At 45.5% G+C, this 17,466-nt stretch overlaps 2 protein-coding genes across 15 annotated transcripts in view; both read right to left on the bottom strand.

The window, feature by feature from the left end:
• Window positions 1-4,908, bottom strand: part of PPP3CC (protein phosphatase 3 catalytic subunit gamma) — an 80,897-nt gene extending 75,989 nt beyond the window's left edge. For 3 of the 11 annotated variants that reach the window (XM_088657779.1, XM_035139709.3, XM_088657784.1), the window contains exon 1: window positions 4,191-4,513. In XM_088657779.1, coding sequence (XP_088513905.1) covers window positions 4,191-4,212 — 22 coding nt within the window. In that variant the 5' untranslated portion in view covers window positions 4,213-4,513. Of the gene's footprint in view, window positions 1-3,706; window positions 3,877-4,157; window positions 4,660-4,711 lie in introns of those variants that run through there. The other 8 variants (XM_088657777.1, XM_088657782.1, XM_088657785.1 and 5 more) reach the window with 7 other exon arrangements.
• Window positions 4,909-10,815: 5,907 nt separating this feature from the next.
• The window catches only part of SLC39A14 (solute carrier family 39 member 14), a 38,158-nt gene continuing 31,507 nt past the window's right edge, over window positions 10,816-17,466 (bottom strand). For all 4 annotated transcript variants that reach the window (XM_088657787.1, XM_035139710.3, XM_088657786.1 and 1 more), the window contains exon 9: window positions 10,816-14,607. In XM_088657787.1, coding sequence (XP_088513913.1) covers window positions 14,461-14,607 — 147 coding nt within the window. In that variant the 3' untranslated portion in view covers window positions 10,816-14,460. The remainder of the gene's footprint in view (window positions 14,608-17,466) is intronic.

Here is a 17,466-nt window from a genome sequence, read left to right as displayed (position 1 = left end):
AATAGGGTCTGCTACCTACACTAGGGGCCGGCAAACTATGGATCCCAGGCTGGATCAGGCCCGGCAGGGTTCTAAATCCAGCACGCAGGCGCCTGGCAATTGCCCGGGTGCTACAGAGGGAGCGAGCAGCAGGGCCACAATCATTTCGGCTCGGGCGGCTCCACGTGGTGATACAGCCTTGCTGCGGAGTCAGGAATTACTCGGGGCGGGGAGGGCCTTTCCTGGGAGGGGCTGCACGCAGGGGGGCGCCAGAGGAGCCCAAGTCCCTTTCCGTTGCAGGAAACATCACAGGCAGTGCCGCTTTAGATGTTGCCGTCTCAATTTCTCCTCCAGGAGGCGGGGATGCGCGTGCGGCTTCTCGCGTTGGGATCCCTCAGCTGGGAAGGGAGGCTTCGCGCTGCCTATCGGAGCAGCCCCAATCCCATTCCTACTTGTGTGCAAGCGGGGGGGATGGGGATCTCTCTCCTGGGGCTTTTTAAAAAGCACCTTCCCACGTGTCCCTCAAGCTTCACCTGGCCACTCTCTCACCCTCATCTACTTTCTGCAGAAGGAGCTGTGCAGTTCTATGTTGCAGCAACTTTAAAGAAGTCCTTATCTGTGAGATGCCACATGCACTGCTTTCCCTTCCCACAGCCCTAGTTTTTTCCTTCCTTTTTCTGAGTGTGTAAAGGTTAGGGGTGGATATAGTCTGGGGGACTTGGGAGTCTGCCTCCCTTTTTGCAAGAAGGCACCTGTGCTGGTGGAGCCTCAGGGCTTACCCAGCACCAAAGTCCAGTCACACCCACCCACACCCGGTGCCGCCATCCCTCCTTCGCTTCAGCCATTCATTCCCCCCCCCAAAAAAATATAGTCCGGCCCCCCACAAGGTCTGAGGGAAAGTGGACCGGCCCCCTGCTGAAAAAGTTTGCTGACCCCTGCACTAGACATGTATCAGGCCACAACTGCTCATAAACCTATTGACTAAAGTTAATGCAGTCTATTTCCCTCTCCATTTCCCTTTTACAAGCAGTTAGGCCAAGAGTTGTCGACTATCCCAGACCACCAAGTGGGTGGGATTTGAACACATATCTCTCTGGTCCAATTCTGTCTCCCCTACACCACACTAGAGGCTTCCCAGCTCCATGTCCACATCCTTAGAGCTCAATCCTGTGCATGTTAACTCTGAAGTAACCTCTATTGCATTCACTGACACTTATTTCCAAGTGTGCATGCATAGGACCAGTCTAAAGGTAAAGGGACCCCTGACCATTAGGTCCAGTCATGACCGACTCTATGGTTGCGGCACTCATCTCGCTCTATTGGCCGAGGGAGCCGGCGTACAGGTTCCAGGTCATGTGGCCAGCATGACTAAGCCGCTTCTGACGAACCAGAGCAGCACACGAAAACGCCGTTATCTTCCCGCCAGAGCAGTACCTATTGATCTACTTGCACTTTGATGTGCTTTCGAACTGCTACCGTAGGTTGGCAGGAGCAGGGACCGAGCAACGGGAGCTCACACCGTCATGGGGATTCGAACCACCGACCTTCTGATCTGCAAGCCCTAGGCTCTGTGGTTTAACTCACAGCGTATTATATTCTCCTATGGTCTTACACAAGACAGCTCTCAGAGTCACATCAAAGCAATTACTGTACTTTTCCATGTATAAGACTATGTTTTATTCTTTAAAAATCATGCTAAAAAGTGGGGGTCATCTTATACATGGATAATGCATAGGGTGGACATTTGATTGGTTGCTGCCGTGGCTGTCAGCGGCTATTGTGCATGTTTTTGGTTGCTGCGTCAGGGACAGACGGGAGGCAGATTTAGAGATGCGAGCGGGGGAGCGATTTTCGGCAATCCCCCCCCCCCCAAAAAAGCTCAACAACCCTGGGTAATCCTCCCAAAAAAGTTCAACAACTCTGGGCAATCCTCCACAAAAAAAGTTCAACAACTCTGTGCCATCTCCCCCCATTTTCTTAAATTTGAGTCACCAAAAATAGGGGTGTCTTATACATGGGGGCATCTGATAGATGGAAAAGTACGGTAGTTGGTTCTTGCCATTCTTAAGCCATCCTCTGTTTACACAAGCAAGGTGAATACAGTGGTACCTCTACTTACAAATAACTCTACTTACGAATTTTTCTACTTACAAATGGAGCTCCGTCCGCCATCTTGGATGCGGTTTAGATAGGATTTTTTCTACTTACGAATTTTTAGATAGGGTTGCTTCGACTTGCGATTTTTTTCTCCCAATGCAATTCCTATGGGATTCGACTTACAAATTTTTTCGACTTACAAATGTGTGTTTGGAACGCATTAAATTCGTAAGTAGAGGTACCACTGTACAACAAGGCTCAATGGTAGTGTTTCTCTTTCTCCCCACCTCTAAATTCTTTCAATGAATGTTGAAGTGAGAGCTCCAAATTCTACGGTAAGAACAAATGAACATACTCAAGATTAGTCTTGAATTTCTACTACTCACTCATCAGCAGCACAGCTGCACAAAAAATAAAGTGTAAAAAAGTGTTAAAAAATAAGCATATGATAGGAAGGGAGGAAGGATCAGAAATGGGGATCAGACTGGGGATCAGAAATAAAAGTGGAATGGGGGGGTCCTTTATCTGGAATTCTGCACCTATTGGCCAACTACAATATTACTGTAAGACCCCATCAACTCAATAACAATCAACTACTGGTATACCGTTTACCAGAGTTGAACACATTGTATACAATACAAGCATTCAAACTGAGACTTGGAAAACAGATAACAATAGGAGTCTTGGAACAATGAACCACAACTCTTACAAGATAACATGGCAGAGATCTAGTTAACACCTGCAACAGAAGAGATCAAAGCTAAACTGGCTGGTCATAACAATTTCTGATGTCCAAATTCTCCTCGTTGTTTGCTGAAGTTGTTTATCTTGACCAGCTAGCTGGGTGCAGCATGCACATTTAAACAAATGAGTGCATTAAAGATCTTTTCCCAATACGTGGGGTATGATAGCTGGCATCAGATTAATTAGGACAGCTAAATCTACATTGTAAAAGCCTGCCACTAATCCAACAGCTTCTCGATTAACATTTTGCCCTCCTGCTTATTAACTGTTTCCAGTATCACTGGCTATTTTAAAACAGCATGTGCTGATTAAGGCACACAAGTTGGGGGGGGGGTGTTAGGTGGTCACTGACCATTAAATTAACAAGCATGCTGAAGAAAAGCTGGAAGGTTTAAAGAGTAGCAGCAAAGAAAGGTTGCAGTATGCCTGTAAGCACCACAGAGACAAGATAATCAACCCATACAGTCAACTGGTAATGGGGCACTGATGACCCCCCCCCCCGTGAGCATGCACACACACAGCCATCCCAGCTGTTATCTGCCACACAGATTGTTTTCACATTTTGCTCCTATGTACCCATTTAACAGCTGCACAAACACCCCACAAGCACATGAAAAAGAAAAAGCTTGCTGTAAGTAGCACAGGCCTTTGAAATGTCACTGTCACACAAGGGTGTCCCCACCAGCCCTCAGTTCGGTCTCTATGCAGCTCCCTAGTTCTGCATCAGCCCTTCCTGTCCCCCTAATTTATGTCACAGCTCCACCTCCTTGTTCCTCCACACATCCTAGCAGTGGACCACTCTGGACTCCCAAGAGGGAGGCAGGCAGGCAGGCAATCTTTCCCCTCCACTCAGACCATTCCTCTGCCCCCCTTGCAGCTCCCTTACCTGAGAGTGAAAGGATACCAGAGATCTCCCACCCCCGCATCTGTTTGCTTTGTGGCTTCGACAGATCAACCCCATCCAGGATCAATAAGGTGCCCCATTATCCCCCACCCTGAGCAATGTGGAAACTGCAGCTCTGTGGGGCGAGGGACCGGCTGCCCTTCCACCCCATCTTTATGGAGGGTCTGACAGCTGCTGCTGCTGCCGCCCGCCCCCTTCCCCACAGCGCAGGCCAAGGGCCGCCCTTCCGGTCCCCATCTTCACAGGATCCTGTAGCTACTCACAAACGATTATTGTGATTAATCCCGGTTTATTATTCTCATTCCCTCAAATGCCCCCCGGCAAAATGGAGCCCCCTGCCCCCTCCTCCCTCCCGCGAGGAGGAGGCGAGTCAGGACACCCGCGCCGAGCCCCCTCCCTCCCCCAGGTAACGGCAGCCCCCCCGGCCCCTCACCCTTCACGATGCGCTCCGTCGTGGACAGTTTACCGCTCTGGGCGCGCCCGGACATGGTCCCGCCTGCCCCGTCGGCGGCTCCCGGGACCTTCGTGCCTCCCCGCGGGAGGGGCCGGGACTCCGGCGGCGGCGGCGGCAACGGCAGCGGCTGAGCAGGCCCAGGCGGCGCGGGCGGGCGGAGGCGCGGATGGGGGAATCCTCTCAGAGCCGCGGCGGCGGCGGCGGCGGCGGCTGTCTCCACCCAAGCCCCCCGAAGCTGCCCTTACCACGCATGCGCCGCTCGCTCTCCCCCCGCCCCTTCTACGGCACACAAGGCGCAAGCTGTCAAGGCCGCCGTCTCTCGGCGTCTAGCGCGCAGGCGCAGGCAACCCCCTCTCTCCTTCCTGGCTCGCTCTCTTGCCCGCCCCCGCGAGCGCGTCCCCAACGCCGTTACGCATGCGCCGAGCGACCCTGTCATTCCCCTGCCTGGTGAAGCCGCAGCAGCAGCAGCCGCACCCGTTCTGATTGGCCTCGGTCACGCCTGCGCGTGCGGAGGAAAAGGGGGCGCGACGCACCTAGGGAAGCGCAGCGGCCTGAGCGTGTTCTTTCAATCACGTGACGAAGCTGCGGTCCTTGGGTTTCCCTTCCCTCCGGCCGCCATTTTGAAGAGGAAGCAGTGTTGCTAGGAGACGCGCCGTTGGAGCCGCGAGGAAAGCAGCGTGCTCGCCTGGGCCGAAGGGGCCGCTCTCCGTTGCCCCGAGAGGCTTTCCGCAGAGACCTGCGGAAGCGCTGCAGAGACCTGCGGAAGCGCTGCAGTGCCGCCCGCCAGCGAGGCCACGCAGTTGGACGGCGACAAGGCACCTCTCCCTTTTCTTTATAACCGGCCCCCTCCCGTGTGACTAGCGCGGGCCTGCCTTCCTGCTTCGCGCGGTGCTGTTCTCCTTCAGGTCAGGGAGGGGCTCCCCAGGGGGGCTCCGTGGACCTCGTTCTGCTTCAGGCCTGTTTCCAAGAGCCACACATGGGTCCAGGACAGGTTCCTGCTCTGCCACCCGAGGTGGTTTGGGAAGCAGCAGAGACAGTGTGTCTGCAAGAAACTCCGAGCTTTGCTCCGATGAGTGAGACCTGCACTTGGAACTTGGTGTGGGATCTGCATGGGATCTGCAAATTGTTCTGCTGTACTTTGGTTCAGCTCTCCAAGACTGCTGAGGATGCTGTACAATCCTGTTTGATATACGCTCGGGGAGAGAGTTTATATATTACATATATGTGTGATTGCACATATAAAGAAGCACGGGAGCAAACTCCTAGGGGTCTTCAGCCCCCCAAAAAAATATTTGAGGGGGCCGAGCCCCCCCTGATGTGTGTGCACCGTGTCATGTGGTCAATTATGTGGGGCGGGAGTTACTTCCCCTCCCCCATATTTTTATTCAAGTTGATGCCCCTGTATAGAAGCATGTTTAGTTTACAAATTACTGGTTTCTTGTGCTTTAATCATTGAATGGGCTGATGCAACCATGGATGTGAGGTACACCATCCAGATCAGACTGAATCTGACTGCTATTGGTGGAGAGTGGTTCCGTATACATAACACAAATGCACCAAATTGAGAATCAAACGCTGAGAAAACAGGATCTAGTTCACAAATGTGTGCCTGAATAAGTCTGCTAAGCTGTGAAGTGGGCTGCAGTCCACCAAAGCGTATGCCACAATAAATTCAAGTCTTTAAGGTGCCATGAGACTTCATTTCTTTTGCTGCTGCAGACTTAACTCTGCTGCCCCATGAAGATGCCTTTTGTGTTTGTGCTGTAACAGACTTAACAGGGCTACCCATCTGGAAAATGGCTTTCCACTTATCTGCTCTTGCTGACATGTATCAATGGTAATTCCTTGTAACCTCACAGAGGTGGCATCTGCCCAAATGGGCTCTGGCTTAGCAAAAGCTTACACCAGCAATATTACACACTGAGCTGTCACAGACTGCTGCCATTTTCCCTACAGCAGACTAACAAGACTATCCTATTCCCCTCTGGCATGGGCCACATTGGAGGAAAAAACCCAGTACAGTATCGGCTTCATTTAACAAAATTCATTTTGTTATTGGGGGCCCCTCAGCTTTCTATGTGCCTTATTCTGAAATTATGTTCTTGCCTGATAGGAATAGCTTATTCAGACTCCTCTTCTGCTACCTTTTCCCAACCTCTAATAGTCATGCTGTCCTGGGTTTGATCCCCCCCTTTTCTTTTTTGTTGTGTACACACGCTGCATTTAAAGCACATTCAAATAGCATTCCCTCAATTCTGGGCACCGTAGTTTGTTAATGTTGCTGGGAATTGTAAGAGTAAAAAGGTAAAGGTAAAGGGACCCCTGAGCATTAGGTCCAGTCATGACCGACTGAGGTTACGGTGCTCATCTCGCTTTATTGGCCGAGGGAGCCAGCGTACAACATCTAGGTCATGTGGCCAGCATGACTAAGCCGCTTCTGGCTAACCAGAGCAGCGCATGGAAACGCCGTTTACCTTCCCGCCAGAGTGGTACCTATTTATCTACTTGCACTTTGATGTGCTTTCGAACTGCTAGGTTGGCAGGAGCTGGGACCGAGCAATGGGAACTCACCCCGTTGTGGGGATTCGAACCGCCAACCTTCTGATTGGCAAGTCCCCATAATTCTTTGAGGAAAGGAATGTGTTTCACATGTGCTTTGAAATGTATAGTGTGTACACAGCCTTATTCTCGCTCCTTTGTTTGCCTTTGAAATACCGTAAGCCCTTTAAAAATAATTAGATTTAAAGCTGGAGATAGCAGCCTCCCATACTTAGTTCCCAAGGAATTATATGTTAGGATGGAAAGTATGGAGTAACAGACATTTTATTTCTAATGCACATGCTTGTATGTGATACTATGGGCCTATGTAGTGGATTTGACATGCAGCTAGCAAGGTTCATTTTGAGTTTCTGGCAACATAGCCTAGGGCACTCTGCTTGTCGTAGAGCACTCGCTTTGCATGTAACAGGTGCCAAGTTTAGTCCTTAGCATCCCCAGGTAGGGCTGGAAAGGACTCCTGCCTGAATCCCTGGAAAGCCACTGCCAATCAATGTAGACAATGCTGAGATCAATATCTGGCTCCATAATGTTCCTCCAAAACATCCCAGGTAATCTCAAGGTGTTGTATGCCTCCAACTCCAATCAGCACCAGAGCAGCATGGCCTAGGGGGGTGGGGGTGTTGTTGTTTAGTCGTGTCCGACTCTTGGTGACCCCATGGACTAGAGCACGCCAGGCACTCCTGTCTTCCACTGCCTCCTGCAGTTTGGTCAAACTCATGTTGGTAGCTTCGAGAACACTGTCCAACCATCTCATCCTCTGTCGTCCCCTTCTCCTTGTGCCCTCAATCCTTCCCAGCAGAGTCTTTTCCAGGGAGTCTTCTCTTCCCATGAGGTGGCCAAAGTATTGGAGCCTCAGCTTCAGGATCTGTCCTTCCAGTGAGCACTCACTCAGGACTGATTTCCTTCAGAATGGATAGGTTTGATCTTCTTGCAGTCCATGGGACTTTCAAGAGTCTCCTCCAGCACCATAATTCAAAAGCATCAATTCTTTGGTGATCAGCTGCCTTTATTGTCCAGCTCTCACTTCCATACATCACTACTGGGAAAACCATAGCTTTAACTATTCATACCTTTGTCGGCAAGGTGGTGTCTCTGCTTTTTAAGATGCTGTCTAGGTTTGTCATTGCTCTTCTCCCAAGAAGCAGGTGTCTTTTAATTTCGTGACTTATGTCACTATCTGCGGTGATCAATGAGCCCAAGAAAGTAAAATCTCTCACTGCCTCCATTTCTTCCCCTTCGATTTGCCAGGAGGTGATGGGACCAGTGGCCATGATCTTACTTTTTTTTATGTTGAGCTTCAGACCATATTTTGCGCTCTCCTCTTTCACCCTCACTAAGAGGTTATTTAATCCCTCCTCACTTTCTGCCATCAAGGTTGTGTCATCAGCATATCTGAGCTTGTTGATATTTCTTCCGGCAATCTTAATTCCGGCTTGGGAGTCATCCAGTCCAGCCTTTTGCACGATGAATTCTGCATATAAGTTAAATAAGCAGGGAGACAATATACAGCCTTGTCGTATTCCTTTCCCAATTTTGAACCAATCAGTTGTTCCATATCCAGTTCTAACTGTAGCTTCTTGTCCCACATAGAGATTTCTCAGGAGACAGATGAGGTGATCAGGCACTCCCATTTAAGAACTTGCCATAGTTTGCTGTTTGTTGACACAGTCAAAGGCTTTTGTATAGTCAATGAAGCAGAAGTAGATGTTTTTCTGGAACTCTCTAGCTTTCTCCATAATCCAGCGCATGTTTGCAATTTGCTCTCTGGTTCCTCTGCCCCTTCGAAATCCCGCTTGCACTTCTGGGAGTTCTCGATCCACATACTGCTTAAGCCTGCCTTGTAGAATTTTAAGCTTAACCTTGCTAGCGTGTGAAATGAGTGCAATTGTCTGGTAGTTGGAGCATTCTTTTGCACTGCCCTTCTTTGGGATTGAGAAGTAGACTGATCTTCTCCAATCCTCTGGCCACTGCTGAGTTTTCCAAACTTGCTGGCAAATTGAGTGTAGCACCTTAACGGCATCATCTTTTAAAATTTTAAATAGTTCAGCTGGAATGTCACAACTTCCACTGGCCTTCTTATTAGCAATGCTTTCTAAGGCCCATTTGACCTCACTCTCCAGGAGTGATGGGAGTCTTATTTATTTAGGCAATTTCTGTTCTGCTTAATGTATAAAAACAAAGTGGTGTACAGCAAACTGAAAGCAACAACAAACGTTACAACTATACACTATTAATAAAATTAATAAGTAATAAATGCTAATATAAATTTCTTCTTCTGACACATTTTCCTTTTCCATCACCCATCCTTCCACCCAGGGCCCAAACAAACTCACAGATCTCACAGACACACACACCCCACCCTGAAATCTCACAACACACTGGGTTCCTGGAACTACTGATATCACTCTAGTCTTTCACTCTAAAGTGGAGGCAAGAGCATGTTTAGACCAGGCCCCATGTCCATTGTAAGAGCAAGGGCATTACTAGTACAAATGAGCATTCCTCTTACTATCTGAAATGCTGGACAGCATTTGCTGGTTCCACTATATTGATGTAGCAGGTACCTGAAAATCTGGAAGCATCCTTAGAACAAGCAGTTGGTATTGATTGTAATACTCTACCATCTGTTCAATATATAAAATACATGACACAAGTGTGCACATAAACATAGCAATTCATGCTCCAAGGACATGGATTTTAAGACACAGTCATTGCTGCCATCTTTTGTTTAAACCATAGTACTACAACCAAAGCCAATTTCCTTATGGGCAGTAAATAACTAATAATAAATGCTGCAAAAATGGATTATTAAACTTCTACCATTTTGTACACTCAGGTAATACAAGACTGCTTGCTTCAGCACACTGGTTCCCTGTCAGTTTCTGAGCTCAGTTGAAAGCCGTATTGGTTAGGAACATTGAGGGCCGGCTTACACTAGGTCTTATAAAGTAGTCCGTCTAGCCTAGTATTGTCTACACTGATTGGTAGCGACTCTACAGGGCCTGAGGCAAGGGTAGTGATGCGTGGAACAATATTTCCAGTTAATTGCATTTCTGAATGTGCTCATAAGTCCATTCAGCCCTGTTTCCACATTAATCTGCAATGTTTTTAAAAATCCATCCCCAAAAATGCATTTGTGAACATATTTTATCTCAAAAGATGCATTTTGACACATTCTTTGAGCTGAAAACTGCATTGCAAGATTTAGAGAAGTAAGAAATCTGAAAGATAATTATGTTTTGGCCTGCACATTAGGAGGCACAGGTCAAAAGTCTTTCCTGCATTGCCATGGGTTGGACTAGATGACCATTGGGATCCCTTCCAACTCTTAAGATTCTGTGATTCTATGAAAATCAGTTAATACTAGAATTTACAAAGACTGAATTCCTTAAGCCCCTCTAGGTTAAGGTCTTTGTCATTGGACCATTCTGACTGGAGTTTTGAAGCGTTGAGCCTGGTACATATGATATGCATGGCATCAGCTATAGTCACTTCCACAATTCAGTACTGTGGTTGGATAATACTGCCAGCAGCAATCTGCATGCCCACCACGATCACCATCCAAGGCTTGCCTGTGTGTGTTCCTACCTTCTGAAGCAAGTAGCAGCTTTTTCCATTTGATGTCCTACTTTTGGAATACCCTCCCCAAAGAGGCTCACCTCTTCTTCAGTACCATTCAGACACCTTTTTATTCTCCCAGACTTTTCAGATCTTATTTTTCCCTTTAAAACCACTGTAATATTTTCTGCTATTCCTGGCTGTCCTCTGCCATTTTATTAAATGATTTTATTATTAGCCTTCCTGAGAACGTTTGTGCCAAAAATAAATACATGTGAAAATAAAAAAAACCCTTCAGGGAACTTGTTCATCACCAAATGCAACTTTCTACATCTATTCTCTCAAGTGGGTTTCTACAGGAATGTTTTTCTCATTGTTTAGTAACAAAGCTGGGAAAATATTTTACATTTACAGGGACCAGAATCATAATTTTTAGGTGTCTAGGTAACAAAGCACCAATGACTTTCTTCCAGGCTTCTCCTCTGAGTATCTAGGGGTGGCAAACACACTTCACAATATCTTTACAGAATATAGTTTATTTATGGAATTTACAAATAATTTTATAAGTCATGTGTTATAAGTTACATTCTTTGTTTCCACAAACTTTCTTACAACTCCTGAGTTATTCAAATACTGAGATGGGAAAATTATGTTAGAAAACCAAGCACATTAAAGAAACAAATACAAATTTGAAGTTTGGTCAGTTTTGCTTTCTCTCCTCTCAAAACCTTTCCCCTCAAAGGTCATATTATTCTGGCATAACCTATAGATATGGTACCTTCTCTTTTCACTCTTCAAAATTACATGTACAATAATGGCATCCACAGCCTCCTTAAGGTCCCTAGGATTTAAGGCTGCAGTTCTACAGACAAGTTCCCTGAGAACAGGCCCTACTGAACTCAGGAGGACCAACTTCTGAGGATCCAGCTGCACATGATCTCATAATTACTTTCATATACTGTACCAGCTGTCAGAGTAGACCAGGCACCCCCAAACTGCAGCCCTCCAGATGTTTTGGCCTACAACTCCCATGATCCCTAGCTAACAGGACCAGTGGTCGGGGAAGATGGGAATTGTAGTCCAAAACATCTGGAGGGCCAAAGTTTGGGGATGCCTGGAGTAGACCAACACCCGTTTGCTACAAAATGAATTTAATTACCAGTAGCTCCACACAGAATTACTTTCTGTGTGTGACACTCACACACACACACACACACACACACACAAACACACAGACAAGTCAAAACTAAAAAGTGATGATCTAAAAGATTTTATCCTTTAACAATCATAAATATAAGGTGCCTAGAAATAATAATGTGGCAGCAATGAGGGGGAAATGGTGATTGTTGAATTAAATGGAACTAATGGATTGTTGAATGAAATGTTGCTAATGCCTTTTAGCAATGCAAGTTGGTTCAAGACATAATAAGAATGACTATTTGATCATGCAGGTATATTGTAAAGTTCTGTTCTACATCTATTTTTTCAAAATAACCACAAGTGTCACAGCAGAGTAGTAAACATTACTTTTTTTGTGCAGGAAACTGTAACTCATAATTATATTATGGCCAGTTGTCCTAATTAAAAAAATGAATATACAATACCTCTAAAAGCTAATGCAGCATTATGGAATACAACTCCATAAGAAAACTCAAATTGGTGCCCCCCCTAACTATGACAATAAGCAATGCCCCAGCAAATGCCCTCAACTTTTAGGCATGCTCCAAGTTTGAACAGCAATTTTAATAGTTACATTTGCAGTCTCACAAAAAAGTACTGCAAAAACATCAAAATACATAGTATTAAAATGTTTACAGGGGGGCTGAGCTTGCTTATGGTGTTTCTAACGTCAGTCCCATTTTTCGCCTGCCCCACCCATATGGGCCTTAAACTCAAGAGCCCTATAAAAGAAAGAGGGAATCTACACCTCTTCTCCAAGCTCATTGGACAAACAACAAACTAAGAGCTATTAAGCCCTAAGAAGCAGCCTTCAAAACATGGTGGGTGTTTGAGCCCTCATCACAGCTGAACTTTCTAAAGGCCGGGGGTGGGGAGAGAGACATCCTCAGCCGTCACTACCCCCCTCTGCCCAATGACAGTGCAAATTATTCTGCCTGCTGGTTAGAACTGCCAAGCCTGGTTGGCATAGTAAACCCACTCCTTACTGGAAATGCAAAAACTATATTCTACCCATGGATCATGCCCCAATCTTACATGACTATTGGTAACGCTTACTATCTTCTAATCAATTCACATTTTACTTGGAAAGAGGAGGAGTTTGTTAGACCTCAGAATAGTATAAAGGTGTTTCAGTTTCTTGATTCATGGGTAAGAAGGAAGAGGCAGCCTTACAATGAGAGAAAGCGTGGAAGCAAATTTGGGCATCATATTAAGGGCTCTTGGGAAGCTTCCAATCATTTGTGCAGAAGGACATTCCTGTGGCTGCCAGGGAAGAGGAATTTAGATTTGCCACCTCAAGCACCACAATATATTGGGTCTGGTGGGTTTGGAATCCAGCCCCAATACAGTGGTACCTCTGGTTAAGAACTTAATTCATTCCAGAGGTCTGTTCTTAACCTGAAACTGTTCTTAACCTGAGACACCACTTTAGCTAATGGGGGCTCCTGCTGCTGCCGCGCTACCAGAGCACAATTTCTGTTCTCATCCTGAAGCAAAGTTCTTAACTCAAGGTACTATTTCTGGGTTAGCGGAGTCTGTAACCTGAAGCATTTGTAACCTGAAGCGTTTGTAACCCAAGGTACCACTGTACAACCTTTCCATAATAGGGGAACATAATGGAAGTGATCCAACTGTTTTCTGCATCTCAAACCCCTTTTGGAGGAAAAGAGAGAGGACAACATTCATTCTGTTACGCATCAAGACAGGGTGATACAGAGGCATTGCCCCAAAAGATAAAAACTCTAGCAGTCATACCAAGGAAGGGTTGTTCTCTGCCAAAGAACTAGGCTTTCCTTTTGATGATGAGACACACTCACAAATGGAAAATTTACTACACTTAAGCTGGAGGACTTGATATTATCAATATGATAATCATACTTTGGTTCACCTAGTGACTCTGGGAAAGTCTAATCATGGAGAAAACCTCCCTAAGACCCCCATCCAAATCTGGGGTTCACTTTCATAGACTGCTCCAAGGCCTTCGCATCAACCAGAGGATACAAATCAACTGCTTTATGTCTCAGTCACTGCTGGGAATAAATACACTCACCCCTGGCCACATTTGCCCTGCAGAAGCTCACCTTCAAGAGAAGCAACTCAGAGAGCTAACAAAAGGAAGACAGAATAAATTAAGAGGAAGGTTGATCTTGCCCCACAGTGTCCAAGGAAAAGGGGCACTCTTAAAAACATAATGGAGGGAGTTAAGAAGGACTCCTAAACCATATGTCCCAAACAGTTTACAACTAACACTGCTACCTGATTAAAGAAATTTTAGGTCAGTCATACGAACCTTACTCATATTGCATAATTTGTATGGAGCATAGCATTTTAGAATAAAAGTATTCTTACATGTTTAGATCATACATGCACACACCATGGCAAGCACATTCTCTCTCTCTCTCTCTCTCACACACACACACACACAAATGCTTTCTCTAAGAGGATACCTGTCACCCATTATTTTTGTAAGTTCTTGTATTATGTATTTTATCTGAAGTCTGCAGCCATATTACCCTTTTTAAAATTGAGCCATCTTTAAACCTAACCAACTAACCAATTGACTAAGCACCAATACTCCATTTAAAATGCTAATCTACTAACTTCAAGCAATTTGGGCAGGTGGAGGTGGGAAGAGCTCTCTGCTATCCACACTGCCACAGACCTGTGTACACAGCAGTCTATTGTCAGCCCAAGAATGATGGGGTATTTGAATCCCTCTGGTTGAGTCCCCTAAGGAGGTAAAAAGAAGCTAGAAGCTTTCCTCCATGTCCAGAGTTCTTCAGAAGGTGAAGGAGGGAATGCTGTTGCAGCACTATAAAGTGGTCCTTAGGTCACTTAACCCAACAGTGAGGAGTTACATCAGTCACTGCAAGTCAACCAGGAAGGAATCGATGAAGCAGGCTTAATCAAGTGCCTTTTGTAATTTTTGGCGAAGACGCTGTGCTTTACACAGTCCATACACCTTCCATTAGTAAGATGCATGTCTCTATCCGAGCTGGATTTGACCCGAGTACATGGTAAGCAGCACCATGATGGTGAATCCCGTCAGCAGTCCTGCGTTCTGGATAGCAAAGGCAATCAGAGCACCACCACTCCTTTCATCTTCTCGGCTGACTTCATTCATCTCTGGGAACTTATTGGGAGAAGAAAGAAATTACATTTAGTTCTGTAGCAAACACAAATACATATCTTCAAAGAGGCGATATAGTATTTCCTTCCAGATATAAGAATTTAATTTTATGCAGGACCAAGTCTTTTCAAGACAGAGAGCGCCAATCTATCCAACTTTTATTGTGACTGGGGACTGGAACCTAAACTATCTATGACTAATCTGGTCTGAATTCAACCTACCCACAAATTTAGCTGGATTGAGGTTCACCACCACCAAGATACAACTCTGCATTCTGGTAGTTTCAAAATTAGATAGAAATATGTATTACAGAAAATGTGGACACCCACATGCCACAATTCATAACACAACTAGAGCTCCTATGTTTGCCTGCTTGCCATCTGAAGTGAAGCACACAACATGGGAATGTGAAATAGAAAAAGGCGACTCCCGACTTAGGGGGGTGTTACATTCCAGGAATAAGCGAAAATCACATAAATGCCCTCTCATGAAATAAAGAAGTAAAATAAAATAAAATAAAATAAAAAGGAAATAGTAGGTATGAGAACTGGGACACAGCTTTAACCGCACATGGCTTTTCCAAGCCATTTTCCCATGGTGACATTGTTCCGCTTTACCCACCTCCCCTATACAACTTCCCCTTCTATTTTGCCCACCCAGCTGAGACACCCTGAAGGCAGGGCAGCCCTCCACATGGGTCAGATAGGGCCAGTTTTGATCACATCTCCCTCCCCACCACCCCACCACATAGGCAGCTGAGGTTTGACCCACAGTATTCTAACTCAGCCAAGGGATCATGTCCCCTCTGTTATATATCAGAGATGTGTATACCTGTGAAGAGATCCAGGATTTAAAACTTCTAAGCCAAATTGAGAGTATCTGGGTCAAAATTAAAGGAGAGAAAAATAACAGTGATCTCATTGTGGGAGTTTACTGTAGATCCCCAAGCCAAACTGAGGACACAGATGATGCCTTCCTGGAACAGATGGCCAACCATTCAAAAGGAAGTGAGATAGTAGTAATGGGGGATTTCAACTATCCTGATATTTGTTGGATGTCAAACTCAGCCAGGAGCATAAGGTCAAACAGATTCCTCACTGGCCTTGCAGACAACTTCATTGTGGTAGAAGCAACAAGAGGATCAGCCATTTTAGATTTGGTCCTAACCAATAGTGATGACCTGGTGAGTGGGGTAGAAGTGGCAGGATCATCAGGTGGGAGTGACCATGCTCTCCTGGAGTTTATTATACAGTGGAAAGGAGCAACCAAGCATACTAAGGTCCAAATTCTAGACTTTAATAAAGCTGACTTGAGATCCCATGGACAGGAATACTAAAAGGGAAGGGTATTCATGATGGTTGGGAGTTTGTTAAAAGGGAGATATTAAAAGCACAACTTCAGGCAATACCAATGAGACAGAAACATGGAAGGTGCCTAAAGAAGCCAGGGTGGCTATCTGAAGAACTTTTGACTGAGTTAAGATTTAAAAGGGATATGTACAAAAAATGGAAAAGGGGGGAAATCATCAGAGAGGAATTCAAACAAATAGCCAGCACGTGTAGAGACAAAGTCAGAAAAGCTAAAGCAAAGAATGAACTTAGGCTCTTAAGAGGGGTTAAAAGCAACAAAAAGGGCTTTTATGGGTATGTCCGTAGCAAAAGGAAGAACAAGGAAACAGTGGGATCACTTAGAGGAGAAGATGGTGAAATCCGGACAGGGGACAGAGAAAGGGCAGAACTCCTCAATACCTTATTTGCCTCAGTCTTCTCCAGAAAAGAAAACAATCCCCGACCTGAAGAATATGGAGCAGATGATTCAGTACAAGAATACTTGGCTAGTTTAGATGTATTCAAGTCTCCAGGGCCAGATGAACTATATCCAAGAGTTTTAAAAGAACTGGCAGAGGTGATTTCAGAACCACTGGCAGTAATCTTTAAGAATTCCTGGAGAACAGGCGAAGTCCCAGCACACTGGAGGAGGGCAAATGTCCCTATTTTCAAAAAGGGGGAAAGGGAGGACCCAAACAATTACTGCCCCATCAGCCTGACATCAATACCAGGAAAGATTCTTGAGCAGATCATTAAGCAAACGGTCTGTTAGCACCTAGAAAGGAATGCTGTGATCACTAAAAGTCAGCATGGGTTTCTGAAAAATAGGTCATGTCAGACTAATCTGACCTCATTTTTTGACAGAGAGAGTCACAAGCCTCGTAGATGAAGGGAGTGCTGTGGATATAGCCTATCTTGATTTCAGCAAGGCCTTTGACAAGGTGCCCCATGATATTCTTGTAAAGAAGCTAGTAAAATGCAGGCTGGACAATGCTACCATTCAATAGATTTGTAACTGGCTGACTGACCAAACCCAAAGGGTCCTCATCAATGGCTCCTCTTCATCCTGGAGAGAATTGACTAGTGGGGTGCCACAGGGTTCTGTCTTGGGCCCAGTCTTATTCAACATCTTTATAAATGACTTGGATAATGGGCTTGAGAGCATCCTGATCAGGTTTGCAGATGACACCAAATTGGGAGGGGTGGCTAATACCCCAGAGTACAGGATCACACTTCAAAATGACCTTAACAGATTAGAGAACTGGGCCAAAGCAAACAATAATAATAATAATAATAATAATAATAATAATAATAATAATAATAATAATTTTTTATTTGTACCCCGCCCATCTGGCTGAGTCTCCCCAGCCACTCTGGGCGGCTTCCAGTCAGATATCAAAACAATACAACAATAGCACAATTACAAAAGTCACAAACAATACATAAGCCACATCAAAAAATACACAACTGAATAGAAACCAATTTCGACATGAATCAAAATCTAAAACTAAGAATACATCCTTAATACAGTTTA

Source organism: Zootoca vivipara, chromosome 14 (genome assembly GCF_965207765.1).
Source record: "Zootoca vivipara chromosome 14, rZooViv2.hap1.1, whole genome shotgun sequence".
NCBI lineage: Eukaryota > Metazoa > Chordata > Lepidosauria > Squamata > Lacertidae > Zootoca > Zootoca vivipara.
This window is presented reverse-complemented; position numbering and strand designations above follow the sequence as displayed.